This window comes from Nicotiana attenuata, unplaced genomic scaffold (assembly GCF_001879085.1).
Source record: "Nicotiana attenuata strain UT unplaced genomic scaffold, NIATTr2, whole genome shotgun sequence".
Lineage (NCBI taxonomy): Eukaryota > Viridiplantae > Streptophyta > Magnoliopsida > Solanales > Solanaceae > Nicotiana > Nicotiana attenuata.
In genome coordinates, this window is record NW_017672186.1 from 1 (window position 1) to 14,687 (window position 14,687).

At 39.3% G+C, this 14,687-nt stretch overlaps 1 protein-coding gene across 1 annotated transcript; it reads left to right on the top strand.

Annotated features, from left to right (window-relative positions):
• Positions 1 to 12,911: 12,911 nt before the first annotated feature.
• On the top strand, positions 12,912 to 13,993 carry LOC109212219. The gene has a single exon (XM_019375843.1). It carries the CDS (start codon positions 12,998 to 13,000, stop codon positions 13,565 to 13,567), a length of 570 nt encoding a protein of 189 aa, XP_019231388.1. The 5' UTR covers positions 12,912 to 12,997; the 3' UTR covers positions 13,568 to 13,993.
• Positions 13,994 to 14,687: the final 694 nt, after the last annotated feature.

Below are 14,687 nucleotides of genomic sequence, written 5' to 3' on the forward strand. Positions count from 1 at the left end.
AGCTACATAGAATGACACATCAGCGCACCAATCCAATTTCACCCCTCCCTCCATTTCTTTCTCTAATACTACCTCCTCCTTGACCTAACCATTCTCTACAGTGAATTTTTTTTTTTTACTTATTTGTCAAGACTGCATTTTCAAGCTTTTTGGAAGTGAAATAAAATCACAAATTGATTCCTATTTTGCAGTACATATCAGTCTCAAACCCCCATTTTGCTTCTTCTCGTTAATATATTGTAGTAGTATCTTTTAATTTTTTTTATTATTATTTTATATAACTTTCTACTTCTCCTAATAATGTGCTTAAATGGCGAGCAGAAATGAGAAAGAATGGCTAACCAAATGATTGACTATTTATTGTTCGCCGTCAGTCATGTTACTTAATTCCCATCAACTATAGAACAAAAGAAACTTATGAATGATACCCATTTGCTAGTTTTTTTGGATTTTTGAATTAGAAGAGAATATAACTTTTTTTGATGATTCATAAAGTTGTATGATTATGCTTACTCAGTATTAGTCCAAAGAAAAGGAGTTATATATATTTTATTTGTCCTTAATGAGGTAGTTCAAAGATGAAATCCTTCTTATATAGTTATATGTTCATTAATTGTCATTAGAAGGTCTGCAAGATGGCATATCAGTTGCCAACATTCACCTTGTTCCAGGTTCTTTATCTAAGTCAGAATGACCCTTCTCACTTTATGTTCAATTCCTCTTGGGGTTCGTTTTTCTCATTCTTTGCTGGAAATCCAGCTTGTAAATCAAATGTGTATGCATTCTCTTCTCGGATTGAGCCCCAAATTCGATATAGCCAGTTAGGTGAAGGAGGAAGGTGGTATTGTAGGAAAAATTGGGGGAAGGAGGTAAAATTGGGTTGGTGCGCTGATGTGGCATCCCATGTGGATTCCACCTTTGCAAAATGTCAGGCCATGTGGGATGGCATTGGCCATGGTGGAGGGCCCTAACGGCAGAGGGGTATTTTTATACAAATTCTATAACGTCGGGGGCAATTATGGACGAATAGTATAACGGAGGGTATAAATGATCCTTTTCACATAGTAAAGGGGTATTTTTGGCCCTTTTCCGTTAAAATTATAATTCTAAAGCATAGGTTCAGAGGCGGCTCAACAATACATGTGGCTTAAAGCGAAAATTTAAAAAGAAGCCTCAAAAGACATTCGAGGTTAAGAAATGCTTTTCATAAATAATCCTTTGATAATTTCATTAGTTTAAGATTGAAAAATTGTCTAAAAATCACTTAAAGAATATAAGAAGATTCTACAAAATCATAGCTATAAACAAAATTGATTCAACTTGAAGTGAGATAGACAAATTAAGAAATTGAGCCCATCCACCATGCGTGAGGTAACAAAAAAGAATAATAAAAAATAAGAAGAAAATGCAAATTTAATAATATACAATTTTTAGTATAAACTTTAAAAACTGACAACAAATTATTAAAACTAATTTATTTATCACTAATAACAAATACATAATTATTTATTATATATAATATGAGTAAATTTGGGGCCTTAATTTTTTGGGGGCCTAAAGCTACTGCTTTACTGGCTTTAGAGTTGAGCCGCCACTGCATAGGTTGAGCCAAAATTTGAAGTTTATAGTTTTACAACTCGTTTAGACTTTTAGTTATTGGTTTACAATTAAATATTTATATATATTTAATAAATTTCCTAATACAAATGTTTACCAAAAAAATGGTAATTAGAATTAAATTTGATTTTGTGGTTCTAAAAATACGTGATTTATTTTAATGCTAGTTATTAGGCGATAGATGTTAAGTGTGAGTTAGAAAATGAGATAAGAGCTTGAAGACAGTATGTTATGTAAATCGAATAGCCGTGAATCAGGGCCTCGAGCTGGCCATCATTAGGCCTCGAGGTCGGGCTGAAGTGTCAGACTGGGATGGTCGATGAAGAACTAACAGTTCTAAGGACCTTGATGATGGCTCTTTATGATCAATGATGAGTAATAAATAAAGGACAATCAATGAAACACAATAAATGTAAGCAATAAAATCAAAGGAGAGGTAGTAGAATATGTTTAAGTTGAAGAGCAGAGAATGTTCTTGTTCTTGTATTGAATATCATGTGTCTTACAAAATGATAAGAGTCCCCTTTATATAGGAGGGGAAATCCCAACATGGTACATGTATAATTATTATAAAGAAACGTAGCTGGTACAGCTATTTAATGGTCTGGTACAGACTTGTACTATACTTGCAACCGTTGTCAGCTTTGACCACGTGCCTTGAAAATTTCCCGCTTGTCCATGATAACCACCCATTTGCGCTGCCCCGAGATCGAGCATAGGGAACCCTCGGGGTCGAACCTCGAACTGTGCCTCGAGGTTCCTGGAGACAGCCTATGGAATGTCATAATGATCATAAAATCGGTCTCTCCGATTTTAGCCATATACAGATAGTCCTCGCATTTCTTAAAGTGAAAATGATAAGAAACGGTCTTGAGTTCTTGCCTCTTTGATACTTTCATTATGACGTCAGCTACGCTATATCAAGCGATTGATGTGACAAAAAGAGTGCCTAATGGTCGCGTTCATACAGCCCTTGAAAAGACTTTGAATTGATTACAGTAGTTGGCTATCTTTTGGCCTGCTGCAACGTACATGATTGGCCTCTATAAATACTTCTTCCTTTTCCCCTTATTTTCCATTGCATCATCAAGCCTTCAAAAGAGTTCTTTTTACTTCTCTCTAGCGTTCTTTCTCTGATTACAATTTCTTCTCTCCTCTGAAATCTTTTAACAAGAATGGGGAAGACTTCCACCTCTATTCCTCAGGGAGATATGCCTTCCTCTTCTTCACGCTCCTCTAAGGGCAAAGCAACAGTGCCCCCTCATCTTGAGGAATGCATTACAGGACCCTTCGAAACGACCTCCGTTTTCAAGGTCGACAAGCCTTCATCGAAGCCGGGACGATGTGAACCCATATCCTGATATATTAGCTTAGTAGCAGACGCCGAGAAGGTGAAGACTGACTATCGCTGGGGGGGACGCGGTGCTGGTGGAGATCCCTTCTCGGGGAGAGGACATAACGACATACAAGGCCGGCTTCCTTAGTGTGTATACCTATCCATTTACTCTTGGCCCGGTGGAGCCATCCTCTTCTTCAATAGACCCCGTGATCCTCGACTTCTGGAACGATATCGAGTGACTCTCGGCCAAATTCATCCGTCGTTTTGGTGTATTGTTTACATGATTAGATATTTTGCGAACCTGATTAAGGGGATGCCCTTCACCCTCGACCACTTGATTAGAATGTACAGTCCCCGACTCTTCCGTGAGGGCCTGATTAGGCTCCAATGTCGGGCCTCGGAAGCCTTTTTTGCTTGCACATCGATGTTAGGTACAGAGGGTGGATGAGCCATTTTGTTTGAGTTAGGACCTCAGACCTGATTCCGATGGAGAAGATGCCTTTCCCTGAAATGTGGAACACGAAACGTAAGTGGATACGCTAATTAAGTATTTTCTTTCCCTTTGGATCCATTTCCCCATGAACTGACTTCCCCCGCTGATGCAGCTACCGCGACGTACCCCGACGCGGTTAAGGACTTCTCGGGCTGGGTTAGCCGGCTAGATTCGACTTGCCCATATGTCGAGCGCGTGTGACGCGACTTGTCTAGGGCTCGATAGGAGGCCAAGAACCACGGTGAGTCCTCACTTCTGCTGTAATTGAATCTCTCAGAAGAAACCATCACCGATTGCTCCCTCATTCCCTTTGTTCATATTTTGTATTTGCGCAGGTCTGGGAGAGGCCTCCTTGATGAAAGAAGCACCGCCTGGGGAAGCGGATACCCCAAAACCTAACAAAGAGAAGAAAAAACGAAGGAAATCGTCAACTGAGCCTTCGAAATCCAAGAAGGCCAAAGTGGAAGAACCTAAGGCCGATTCAGCAGCCTTAACTCCAGAAGTATCAGGGAGTCCCCGAGCTGAAGGCGAGGAGAAAGATGATTCCTCGGTAGCACCCGAGGGAGGAGAAAACCTAACCGTCCCACATATTGCTGAGCCGGTGGCTTCTAAATCGGTACTTGATGCTGTTGTTGTCTTACCTCGGGCTGAAGAGGCCTTCGAGGGTGCATCGGGTAATGTCCTCAAGCCGGTTGATGGCCAAAATATTCCTCGAGCTGAGGTGCATTCGGTAGGCAGTCCGGAGGGGCCTAGTTCTGATGCTCTCCAAAAACAAGAGACGGCCCCGATTGATCCAGTGGGGGTTATTGAAGTGAGAGATTCCCCTCCGGGACCGACTTTACCTCCGAGGGAGATGCAGGACGACCAAAATAAAGAATCTTCCGATGTGGGGGCGCCCGTCGGAGATAAAGATGCATTTGAAAGGCTTTTTGCTGCGCCCGAGGAAAACCCTGAGCTCGACGCCTCACTTATTTTCAGTGAGATCGACAGGCTCTGTGAGTAGGTAATTTTTCGTAAATTTTGCTCGGTGCCCTGATCTTCGTCTTTCTAACTTTGTTTCTTTCACGGTTCCAGGCCAATGTGCTTTATAATCAGACTTTTGCCAGGTTTCAAGCCGAGTTGACTCGCTATGAGGGTGAGCGCAGGAAGCTCACCTCGAAAGACGATGAGCTTAGAGCTCTTTTTACCAAGAAGGAGGAGGAATTTCGTGGCTTCGGGATTATTTGGAGGCGGCTTCCCGAGAGAGGACTCATCTCACTAAGCAGGTTATATAGCTATCGTTTGTTTTTGTCTACATGCTTACCTGATTTTAGTGTTTTATCACTTTTGGGCCGATCTTTGTAGCTCGAGAAGAAAGATGTCCTAATGAAGGAGGAGCTCCGAGCCATAGACACTGAAATTCTGGAACTCAAATGGCACGTGAGTGAGATATCCTCTGAGAGAGATACCCTCTAGGGAAGGTGGTCTCAATCGGACATCAACTTCAGGATGCGAGGGCGGAGAGTAATAAATATAAATATCTTCACACTAAGTTGGTTGTTGCGCTATGCGGGGCTAGGGATGAAGCCAAGGCGCTCGTATCCCCGTACAAAGAGGATGTTAATGCTGCAAATGCTCAGGCCAGGAAAGTGTCCGAGGAGGCCAAGCTGCAATTGACCCGAGCCGTGGAGCATGCCCGGTTAGAATCTCGGAGGCAGGCTCTCGAGGATATACATGCAGGGGGCATGTATTTGTCTGTCGAGATCGAGAGGGTGAAGACCTTAGAAGAGGAGGTTGCGGCTCTACTTACTTCTGAAGGTGAGTCGAGCAGTGGCTCGGAAGATGATGAAGATGAAGGCGAAATCCCCAAAGGAGAAGAGGCCGTTGGAGACTCGGGGGCCGTGGCCGGAGCTGTTGAAGGCTAACCTCCGAGGGAGCCCTCGAAGGCACAGCCTCGGTGGTAGATGAGGGTTTTATTTGCTCTCTCCGTTGTAAGAGCTTTTAGGCATAGGCCTTGTAAATGAAGCCTTGTGAACTTTCAATATATATGTAAAAAGCCTTTCATTTTTCATCATTTCTCGTTTTTCTTTTGCTTTTTAGGAATAAGCTGTGACGCTTGTTGACAATTGGTCCGAAATTTTGGACCTCAAATTAAACCCTTAGGTTCATGCTACTGCTGAGCGATTTGTAACAGTCGAAAGTTGACCGTTTTGGGCTTAGTCCCCGAGTCAAGTTTTGTCTTGAGTTCATCGACCTTTAGGTCCAAAAATCGGCCTTGAGGCTATTTGAGCCGGCCCTTAGGCTCTTACGCGTTGGGTCGGTGCGACCTCTAAGCGGCCCTGAGGCTCTTTTAAGCTGGCCCTTGGCTCTTACGCATCAGGTCGGTATGACCTCTAATATAGGCTGGCGCTTAGGCTCTTACGCGTTGGGTCGGTACGGCCTCTAATATAGGCTTTGTTTTTCCCTCGTTAAAAACTTTTTGAAGTTTTTGTGTTTGCCCGACTCTTTGACGGTTCGATAAGAACCTCGAGCCGTTATGTAACAATAAATGAGCACCTCGGGAGGTTTCGCTCGATGGCTGAATTGTTTCGAAGCCTTTTCATTATTTGGAGCTGACATGATCGAAGCTCTTTTGCTTATGCCGAGGGTAGCCTGATTAACCGGTTCTTTTCAAAGTATTTTCGAAGTTATTGAAGGCCTGTGATTTTATGGCGATAGTCGGTCGTCCCCGAGTCGCGTTAGTTTGGCCGGAGCCTTGTGACCGTAGTCATTGTGTTTGGCCGTAGCCTTTTAGTCCCCGAGTGAGGAAGCCTCGGCGCCTATGTCGAGGGTATGCCTTTTTAGGGGTCTTACAAGTTCGAATATATAGCCTTGACTTTAAGATCGGGATTATGCCTTTTGTAAGGTCTTATGAATTTGAACATGCCTTACCTGAGGTCTTACAAATAGGTTACTTGGCACAAGTATAATTCATGCCTTGCTTGAGGTCTTATAGATTTGGTATTGCCTTACAGAGGTCTTATGAGTTCGAGGTTGCCTTATGGAGGTCTTAATACTGTTGATAATGCCTCATGGAGGTCTTATATTTTCTATTATTGCCACATGGAGGGCTTTCGGGCTCGAGGTTGCCCGCTTGGGGTCTTATGGCCTTGAGTTTCTGATAGCTCGATGGGGTGACATTCGGCGACAGTCCCCGAGACATCGAAAGTTTTTGGCTCTGGAGCCGTTCCTTGTAAACTTGATGTTGCCTCATTGAGGGCTTATGAGCTCGGAGTTTCCGGCCCGGAGGTCTTATGGCTTCGAGTTTTTTATGTCAGTTCCTGAGTGTTTGGGAAATTTCTGGCCCTGGAGCCGTTTCTTGTGAAAATAGCAAACTTCTTTGAAGCGCAAAGTGTTCTGATGGTAAAAACAAAAAATATTCCTTGATTATTTGGCACAAGTATACATAATTTTCGCCGTTGAGGATTCGTTTATTCTACGCGGACACGGTTCTTTCGACCGTTTGGCCCGATACATCGAGACCCTCTTTGGCTTATTTTGATCTCTCCGATGAGGCGATCTCCCGGGGGATGCCCCCCAGTATTCGAGGGTAATTGGAGAGAAGCCTTGAATACTTGTTGAGTCCTCCTTAGGTAGCATATAGATGTAGCCTCGTTAAAAACCTTGCCGGTAAAACTCTCTTATCGAAGGAAAAGAGTGCAATGCATGCTTTAAAACCCAAGGTCTTTGAGTCGGAGGATGTTTCGGTGTCTTCCATCTGACACCTTAGCAGTAATAGCGTTTGAGCATTGATATGTTCCAATTGCTTGGAAGTTGTTCGCCTTCAATGGTACCGAGCTTGTAGGACCCTTTGACGATCACTCCGAGGACGCGGTACGGTCCTTCCCAGCTTGGGCCTAGCTTCCCTTGAAAATGGTAATTACAATTAAATATGATTTTGTGGTTCTAAAAATACGTGAGTTATTTTAATGCTAGTTATTAGGCGATAGATGTTAAGTGTGAGTTAGGAAAATGAGATAAGAGCTTGAAGACTGTATGTTATGCAAATCGAATAGCCGTGAATCGGGGCCTCGAGCTGGCGTACACTGAGCCTCGAGGTCGGGCTGAAGTGTCAGACTAGGGATGGTCGATGAAGAACTAACAGTTCTAAGGACCTTGATGATGGCTCTTTATGATCAATGATGAGTAATAAATAAAGGACTATCAATGAAACACAATTAAATCAAATGAGAGGCAGTAGAATATGTTTAAGTTGAAGAGCAAAGAATGTTCTTGTTCTTGTATTGAATATCATGTGTCTTACAAAATGATAGGGGTCCCCTTTATATATGAGGGGAAATCCCAACATGGTACATGTATAATTATTACAAAGAAACGTAGCTGGTACAACTATTTAATGGTATGGTACAGACTTGTACTATTCTTGCAGGCGTTGCTAGCTTTGACCACGTGCCTTGGGAATTTCCCGCTTGTCCATGATAGCCACCGATTTGCGCTGCCCCGAGATCGAGCATAGGGAACCCTCAGGGTCGAACCTCGAACTGTGCCTCGAGGTTCCTAGAGACAGGCTATGAAATGTCATAATGATCATAAAATCGGACTCTCCGATTTTAACCGTATACAACAAATATAAGGTTTAAACTAAAAGCTACTTGGCTCGTCCAACACGTACCTGAGACACTAAGTTTGCCCGTGCTCCAAAGGTTAGCCAGAAATTCACCGGCACCCCTAAATTCATTTTCTTTTTTTCTTTTTGTTCAAATACTTTTATAACTTTACCCTGTTAGGTTGTTCGCTAGCTTAGAGTTGATATATTTGTTATTACTAGAAATTAAAAAAGAAAAATCGAATGCACATTACTTTGATAAGTATCAAATGACTTCATAAAAAATAGCTGTCCAAGTCCACCTCTTCAATTCAATTGCGGTGAGTACTATTTGCAATGTTTTCGGACGTGGAGCACCCAAAGGTTTTTAATGAATGAACAAAAATATTAGAGTTTAGTTTCAACAAAAATAAAATTTACTACGTAAATGCCTTCTTAACATCCAGGGAGAAATTCAAAAATAGCCAGATTTACAAGTAGTAGTTCAAAAATAGCCCAGTTTCAAAAGTAATCGAAATTTAGTCACTTTTCATGTAAAGATAAATCTGAGCGAAAACACTGTTCAAAACCCGAAATATACGCCAGTATATTATGCTGGAGCTCCAGCATAAGTATACTTGAACTCCAGCATATTATACTGAAGTTCCAGGATAAGTATGTTGGAACTCCAGCATAATATGATGGAGTTCCAGCATAAGTACACTAGAATTCCAGCATAATATACTGGAGTTGCAGCAAAGTATAATGGTCCAGTATAATATGCTGGAAGTTCATACACAAGTGCTCGAATCTCCAGTATATTATGCTGGAACTTTCCGTGTGTTGGAGTTCCAGCATAATATGCTGGAAGTTCATACACAGGTGCACCGAACCCCAGTATATTATGCTGGACCGGTCTCTGATGCAGCAAAATAGTGACTATTTTTTTATTGACTTGGTAACACTATTTTTGAACGACCAATCCGAAAACTGGCTAGACCATGCTATTTTAACTAACATCTATCTAAGTTTTGATAGACAGAGTGAGATATCGATGCTTGATGGAAAATACCATAAATCCAATAAAATAATCGAAGTATTATAAGGAACCCAATGCATTAGTTCAAGTACCTCACAATTCGGTCAAGTTTTCTCCTCTGTTTCTGACACAGCTGTTTACAACTGAAATATTAAAAACAAATACCAACATAGTCAAAAAGGGGCTGTCGAAATTAAACTCCATCTTTGGGATGGTCAAGGTCCAAAAGCGAGCATGCGTTCAATGTTTTATATTAGAAAGTTGGGAGTTTCCTTCTTTTGCTTTGTTTGCACTTTTTGAATATTTTTCAAATTGATCTACCAAACAGAGTGCCAAATTTTGGGGTCATATTGGTTTTGAAAAGGAAAAAGATTTGCAATGGCCTTTGGCTCGATCGATTAAGTTTACCTAAATCAGATGTACTTTGCATTTGGATTGTACCTCTGTAGCCTATACCCAGGTTTGGATTGGCTATCAAAAAGAAAGCCACTATTCCACTAACTAAGATTGCCTTCTTGTTAATCTCAATATTTTATTTCACGTTTTCTATTTAAAAGCTGTTTTGACACCATTCCAAAAATTATAAGCTTTATTAAAGTGTTTCCTAAAAGAGAACTCAATAAAATTCTTAAGTTCCACTACATGAGTTCATTTCTGAGGCCACTGACATATAGTTTGGGTTTTCCTACTCCTGTTATATCAAGGAAAGAGTTCAACTTACCTAAGGATGATTACAACCAATCGCCATAATTAGTGAAATGATTGATTTAGAAAATTAGGCAGACGACATGATACAACATGTTAAATTGCATATAACGTAAAGAAAGTAATACATTCTAGACTTTATACAAGTTAAATTTTTTAAAATGGTCACTTTGTAGTAGAAATGACACCAAGTAGTCACTCTAAAAGGGTGCTCTTTAGAAATTAATCAGTTTGTCCTGAATTTCAGTTTTTTAGTTTAATTTTTCGAGATAAAAATATCCTGAAATCTCCTGAAGTTAAGATTTTTAGTTTAAATTTTTAGGGCAAACTATGTACTGGCTAATCTCTAAATAGCATCCCTGAGAATGGCTATCTGCCCATTTGCCCCCACTTTGTAAGGGAAAAGTGCACGGTTGGCCACTAATAACACATGTATTTACTTTTAAGCCACCGTTTAAAATGTCTTTAGTCTTTAGCCACTGCTTTAATAAACTTTAACTGTCCGGACGAAAATACCCTTATGCTCATGTCCTTAACTTCAGGACTTCAGGACTACATGTCCTTAACTTTTGAACCTGTAACTCTAAGTTCAGGACTACATGTCCTTAACTTTTGAACTTGGAACTCTAAGTTCAGGACTTCAAGGCTACATGTCCTTAACTTTTGAACTTGGAACTCAAACTTCAAGACCAAGCGTCCTTAACTTTTGAACTTGTAAGTCAAAGCTAAGGACCTATTGTCCTTAACTTTTGAACTTGTAACTGTAAGTTAAGGACTGCTTGTCCTTAACTTTTGAACGTGTAACTGTAAGTTAAGGACTGTCTGTCCTTAACTTTTGAACTTGGAAATCAAAGTTAAGGACCTATTGTCCTTAACTTTTGAACTTGTAACTGTAAGTTAAGGACTGCCTGTCCTTAACTTTTGAACTTGTAACTATAAGTTAAGGACTGCCTGTCCTTAACTTTAGAACTTGTAACTGTAAGTTAAGAACTGACTGTCCTTAACTTTTGAACTTGTGTCCTTTACTATTGAACTTAACATTAGGACTTCAAGACTACATTTCCTTGGTACCAAGTACTTGTATTTCATCTGAAGTGACTGAAGGAGTTTTCTGTTCAACATTTTGCGAGACTATTTCTATCTCTGGATCAATATCATAAGGAACTTCTTCGTCACTATCATCATTTGACTCAGAATCCGCAATCTTTGTATTAGCAGCTGGTTTCAAAACTGAAAGCATCGTTGTCAATCATAACAGTAGTGAACAAGCGCAAATTAAAACCTAAAGAAAATATTATATTGATACACACAAAACAATGGTCTTAAATTACCTGGGCTCTTTGTTTTTGTTTCTTGGTTGAGCATTGCTTAGATAGTGTCACCTCAGTAGCTGGATTTCCGTTTGGGGAGGAAAGGGTAACACAGTCTTTTCATATTAATTTTAATAGACCAGTGGCTACTACTGCTAAGAATTAAAAATGCTGGATAAAAAGTAAATACCAGCTTAAACAGTGGCTACACCACGCCATTTCTACTATTTATTACTGGACCTCAAAGGGTAGTGGCCCAACGCATTACGCATTTGAGCCCATATAAGCATATTATGATGGACTAACTTGTAATAGACCCAATACATAGAACATGATGTCCGATAAAGTTTGGGCCTTCACCATTTGATGTTGAATACCCGAGTTATTTTATTACTACTTTATTATTATTATTTTGCAAGTCTTTTCATCACATTAATCATATTAAAAAGGAAAAAGATCTAACTTTAGAACAGTAAATGGGGATGCGATGAAATGATTTACAAAACCATTTATAGCAATAATTTTAGCAATTGCGAAAATAACATTATTAAATGCACTCAATTGCATATTGATTGGTTTATATATCTCGTTTTATTTCGGACAACACCACTTCCATCTAGCTAAAAGCTTCATACATTCACGACCACCTGAAATTTTACAAGAATAGAAATGATCATAATCATACACAAGGCAGATATTTTCTTTTTTTTGCAAAGTTTAGTCGATATCAGTTCCGTCATAAATGGTGACTGTATAATTAGCTAGACATCAAATATAAGCCACAATAAAAGTCGTCGTCGTTGAAGTACAGTAACCATATGATTAAAACTTTCCATGCATTGAAGTGGATTGAATAGCAATTATGGTCCTCATATAAGACCCCACTTTTATTTTATTCTTGGTATAAACCTGTGATTGATGGAGACCTTCTAATAACTACCTCAAACAATTACATCAAGACAGCTAGGGGCGGAGCCGGAAAATTCTGTATTTATCTTCATAAAATTATAAAATATCTGCAAATTATTAATTTAGAACTCAATAAGTTATGCGGACTAGAATTCCAAACTCATAAGCTTTAAATTCTGGCTCAGCCGCTGAAGACAACAACAATTAGCTCAATCTATACCACATGATAACTACAGTGTCACGGGAATTAACAGGAAGACATTGATGTTGTGATGTGTATGTATCTGCTGATTTGAATGGTTGAACAACGACAACTTGTGACTGGTAGCAAGTTGATCTCTCTTTTTTGTTACAGGACATAACTACATCTCTATAATTTCATGTCTTAATTTCATAATCTTTAAAACATGCACGGTTGAGGTAGGTGACATGGCACTATATGCCCAGCTTACCCCCCCCCCCCGAACCCCAACCCCAACCCCAACTAGGCATGTCAATCGACACCCCTCCGCCAGAAAAATATATTGTATTGTTAGATAATTTTTCCTGTTTTATGTATATTTACGATACATTGACTCCCCTAAATTTTTTAGTGTATCTATATTTTTACATTTGACACCCTTGGTGAAAATTCTGGCTCTGCCGTAGAAAATTATTTCCCTAAAAATAGTAAGTGAAGAGCAAAAGAAAAATATATACAAGAAAGCATCACATCACGCACATGAACAAGCAGCCAAAGTTTTGCCTTTTCTGTTAAGACTTTATGAGCTAACTAGCCCCTCTAGAAAGATGTAGCGCATTTTCATGATCAGTACAATTCATGTTTAGATAGATTCAATAGTGACGTCTCAATCTATATGGTCCACAACTCCTTTTCGGCTTCCAACTTGCAAAAACATGAAACAATGATACCATCAACTATAAATAGAAGCCTACCCATCTTCATCTTCCTCATCCATAATTCTTCTAAGAACTAAGCCTATCATTTTCTTGAAATATTACTTGGTACAAAATTAACATAATGGCACCACATGGAGAGAGTATTGCCACTTCCTACGTCCGAACACAAAAACTTAGCAAACCCCCACGACTCTCCAACGATAATTTACAAAGGACAGTATCCGATATCTCGTTCGAGTGGATGAGCAAAGAGGTAAGTAACGTTGAGAGAGATCTACCCCCAATATCTGAAGTTGAAAATGCAAAATGCGAGTGTTGTGGAATGAGTGAAGAATTCACACACGAATACATCGATAAAGTTCGAAAAAAGTATTCAGGAAAGTGGATATGTGGGCTGTGTGTTGAAGCAGTGAAAGAAGAAGCAGAAAAGAATGGAGGAAAAAATGAAGAAGCATTGAGTAGTCACATGAGTGCTTGTAGCAAGTTTAATAAATTTGGTAGGGCTTATCCTGTTCTTAATCAAGCTAAGGCTATGAGGGAAATGTTGAAGAGGAATACTAGGGATGGAAAGGGAATTCTTAGAGCTAAATCTATTAGTCCAAGGGATAAAATTATCCCAAAGAAAGGTGGGATTGCAAGAAGCACTAGCTGTATTCCTGCCATTACTAAAGAGATGAATGACCTTAATTAACCTAGCTAATAATAAATTAATTCCTTCCTTTGTTAATTATGGAACTAACGTCTACTAGATATTTTTTGTATTTTTTATGTCTAATAAGCTTTGGACTAAACCTTTGCGTTACTCTTAGAAGTTTTTTGGGGTTGGTCTTGGTTGTAAACCTTTTTTTCCTCACTTTATTAGGGTTTTTAAGATCATGTTTGTAACCCAAGTGAGTGATCAATTTTTTATTATTCGTCGTCTTTGGTGGTTTACTATTCGTCTATGACCCCTTTGTTGTATTTTATTGTTAAGTCAATATTAGTAATTGAATGTTGTATTGTAACTTGTCTTAGACAACGTTTTGTATGTATTGCGGCGCTTAACGTTGTGCAGTACATCATACATGTACCACTTCGATTTTTCTAGGAAATGAAGAACCTAAAATTGACGTCTTTATGTTGAATATATTAGTGGAATTTGAACTACTCTGTTTATTCAATAAGGCAAATACTAAAAAAGACTTTGAAAAAAAAAAAATCTCTTGCTTGATTGAGCAATCTAAAAGAGTATCTAGTATGATGTCCAGATACATGTCGGCGCACGGCAACAGGTTCCCACTCTGTATACAATATGAAAAGATGCAAAGAAAATTATGATTAAATTTTCATTCTAATCAGCTATGCAGATGTTAAGATCAATGAAAGAATCAGGAAGGGGCATTAGCAGCGTTAATACTCGAACGTGAATGATAAGATTGTTTACCTTTAAAAATGGACAACAATTGAATTTATACGCGATTTTAAGGTAATGTGGACTAATTCAATAAAAATAATTAAAGACGTTAGATAAGCAAATTAAAGACAGAATAAACAGCCATACCAGTAGTAATATTAAGTCCGGGCTCGGCTATAAGCTTAACAAATAGCCTGACTTCGGATCAGAGCCAAACACTAATGAAAAACTATGAGCAAAATTAAGAACTTTGGATAACTTTTAAAGGCATAGAAAACATATGTATATTGCCTTGGAATGCGTGTTACAGAGTGTCTATCGGATAACAAACTTCCCCTTTATATAGTAAGGGAATTTTACCCTAAGTACAATTCTAAGAAAGATAAAAATCATCCTTTTTGCTACTCACTGATCTGTT

What these genes read in the sequence shown, in the direction of transcription:
- LOC109212219 (XM_019375843.1), top strand. Translation starts at nt 12,998, where the DNA reads ATGGCACCACATGGAGAGAGTATTGCCACTTCCTACGTCCGAACACAA.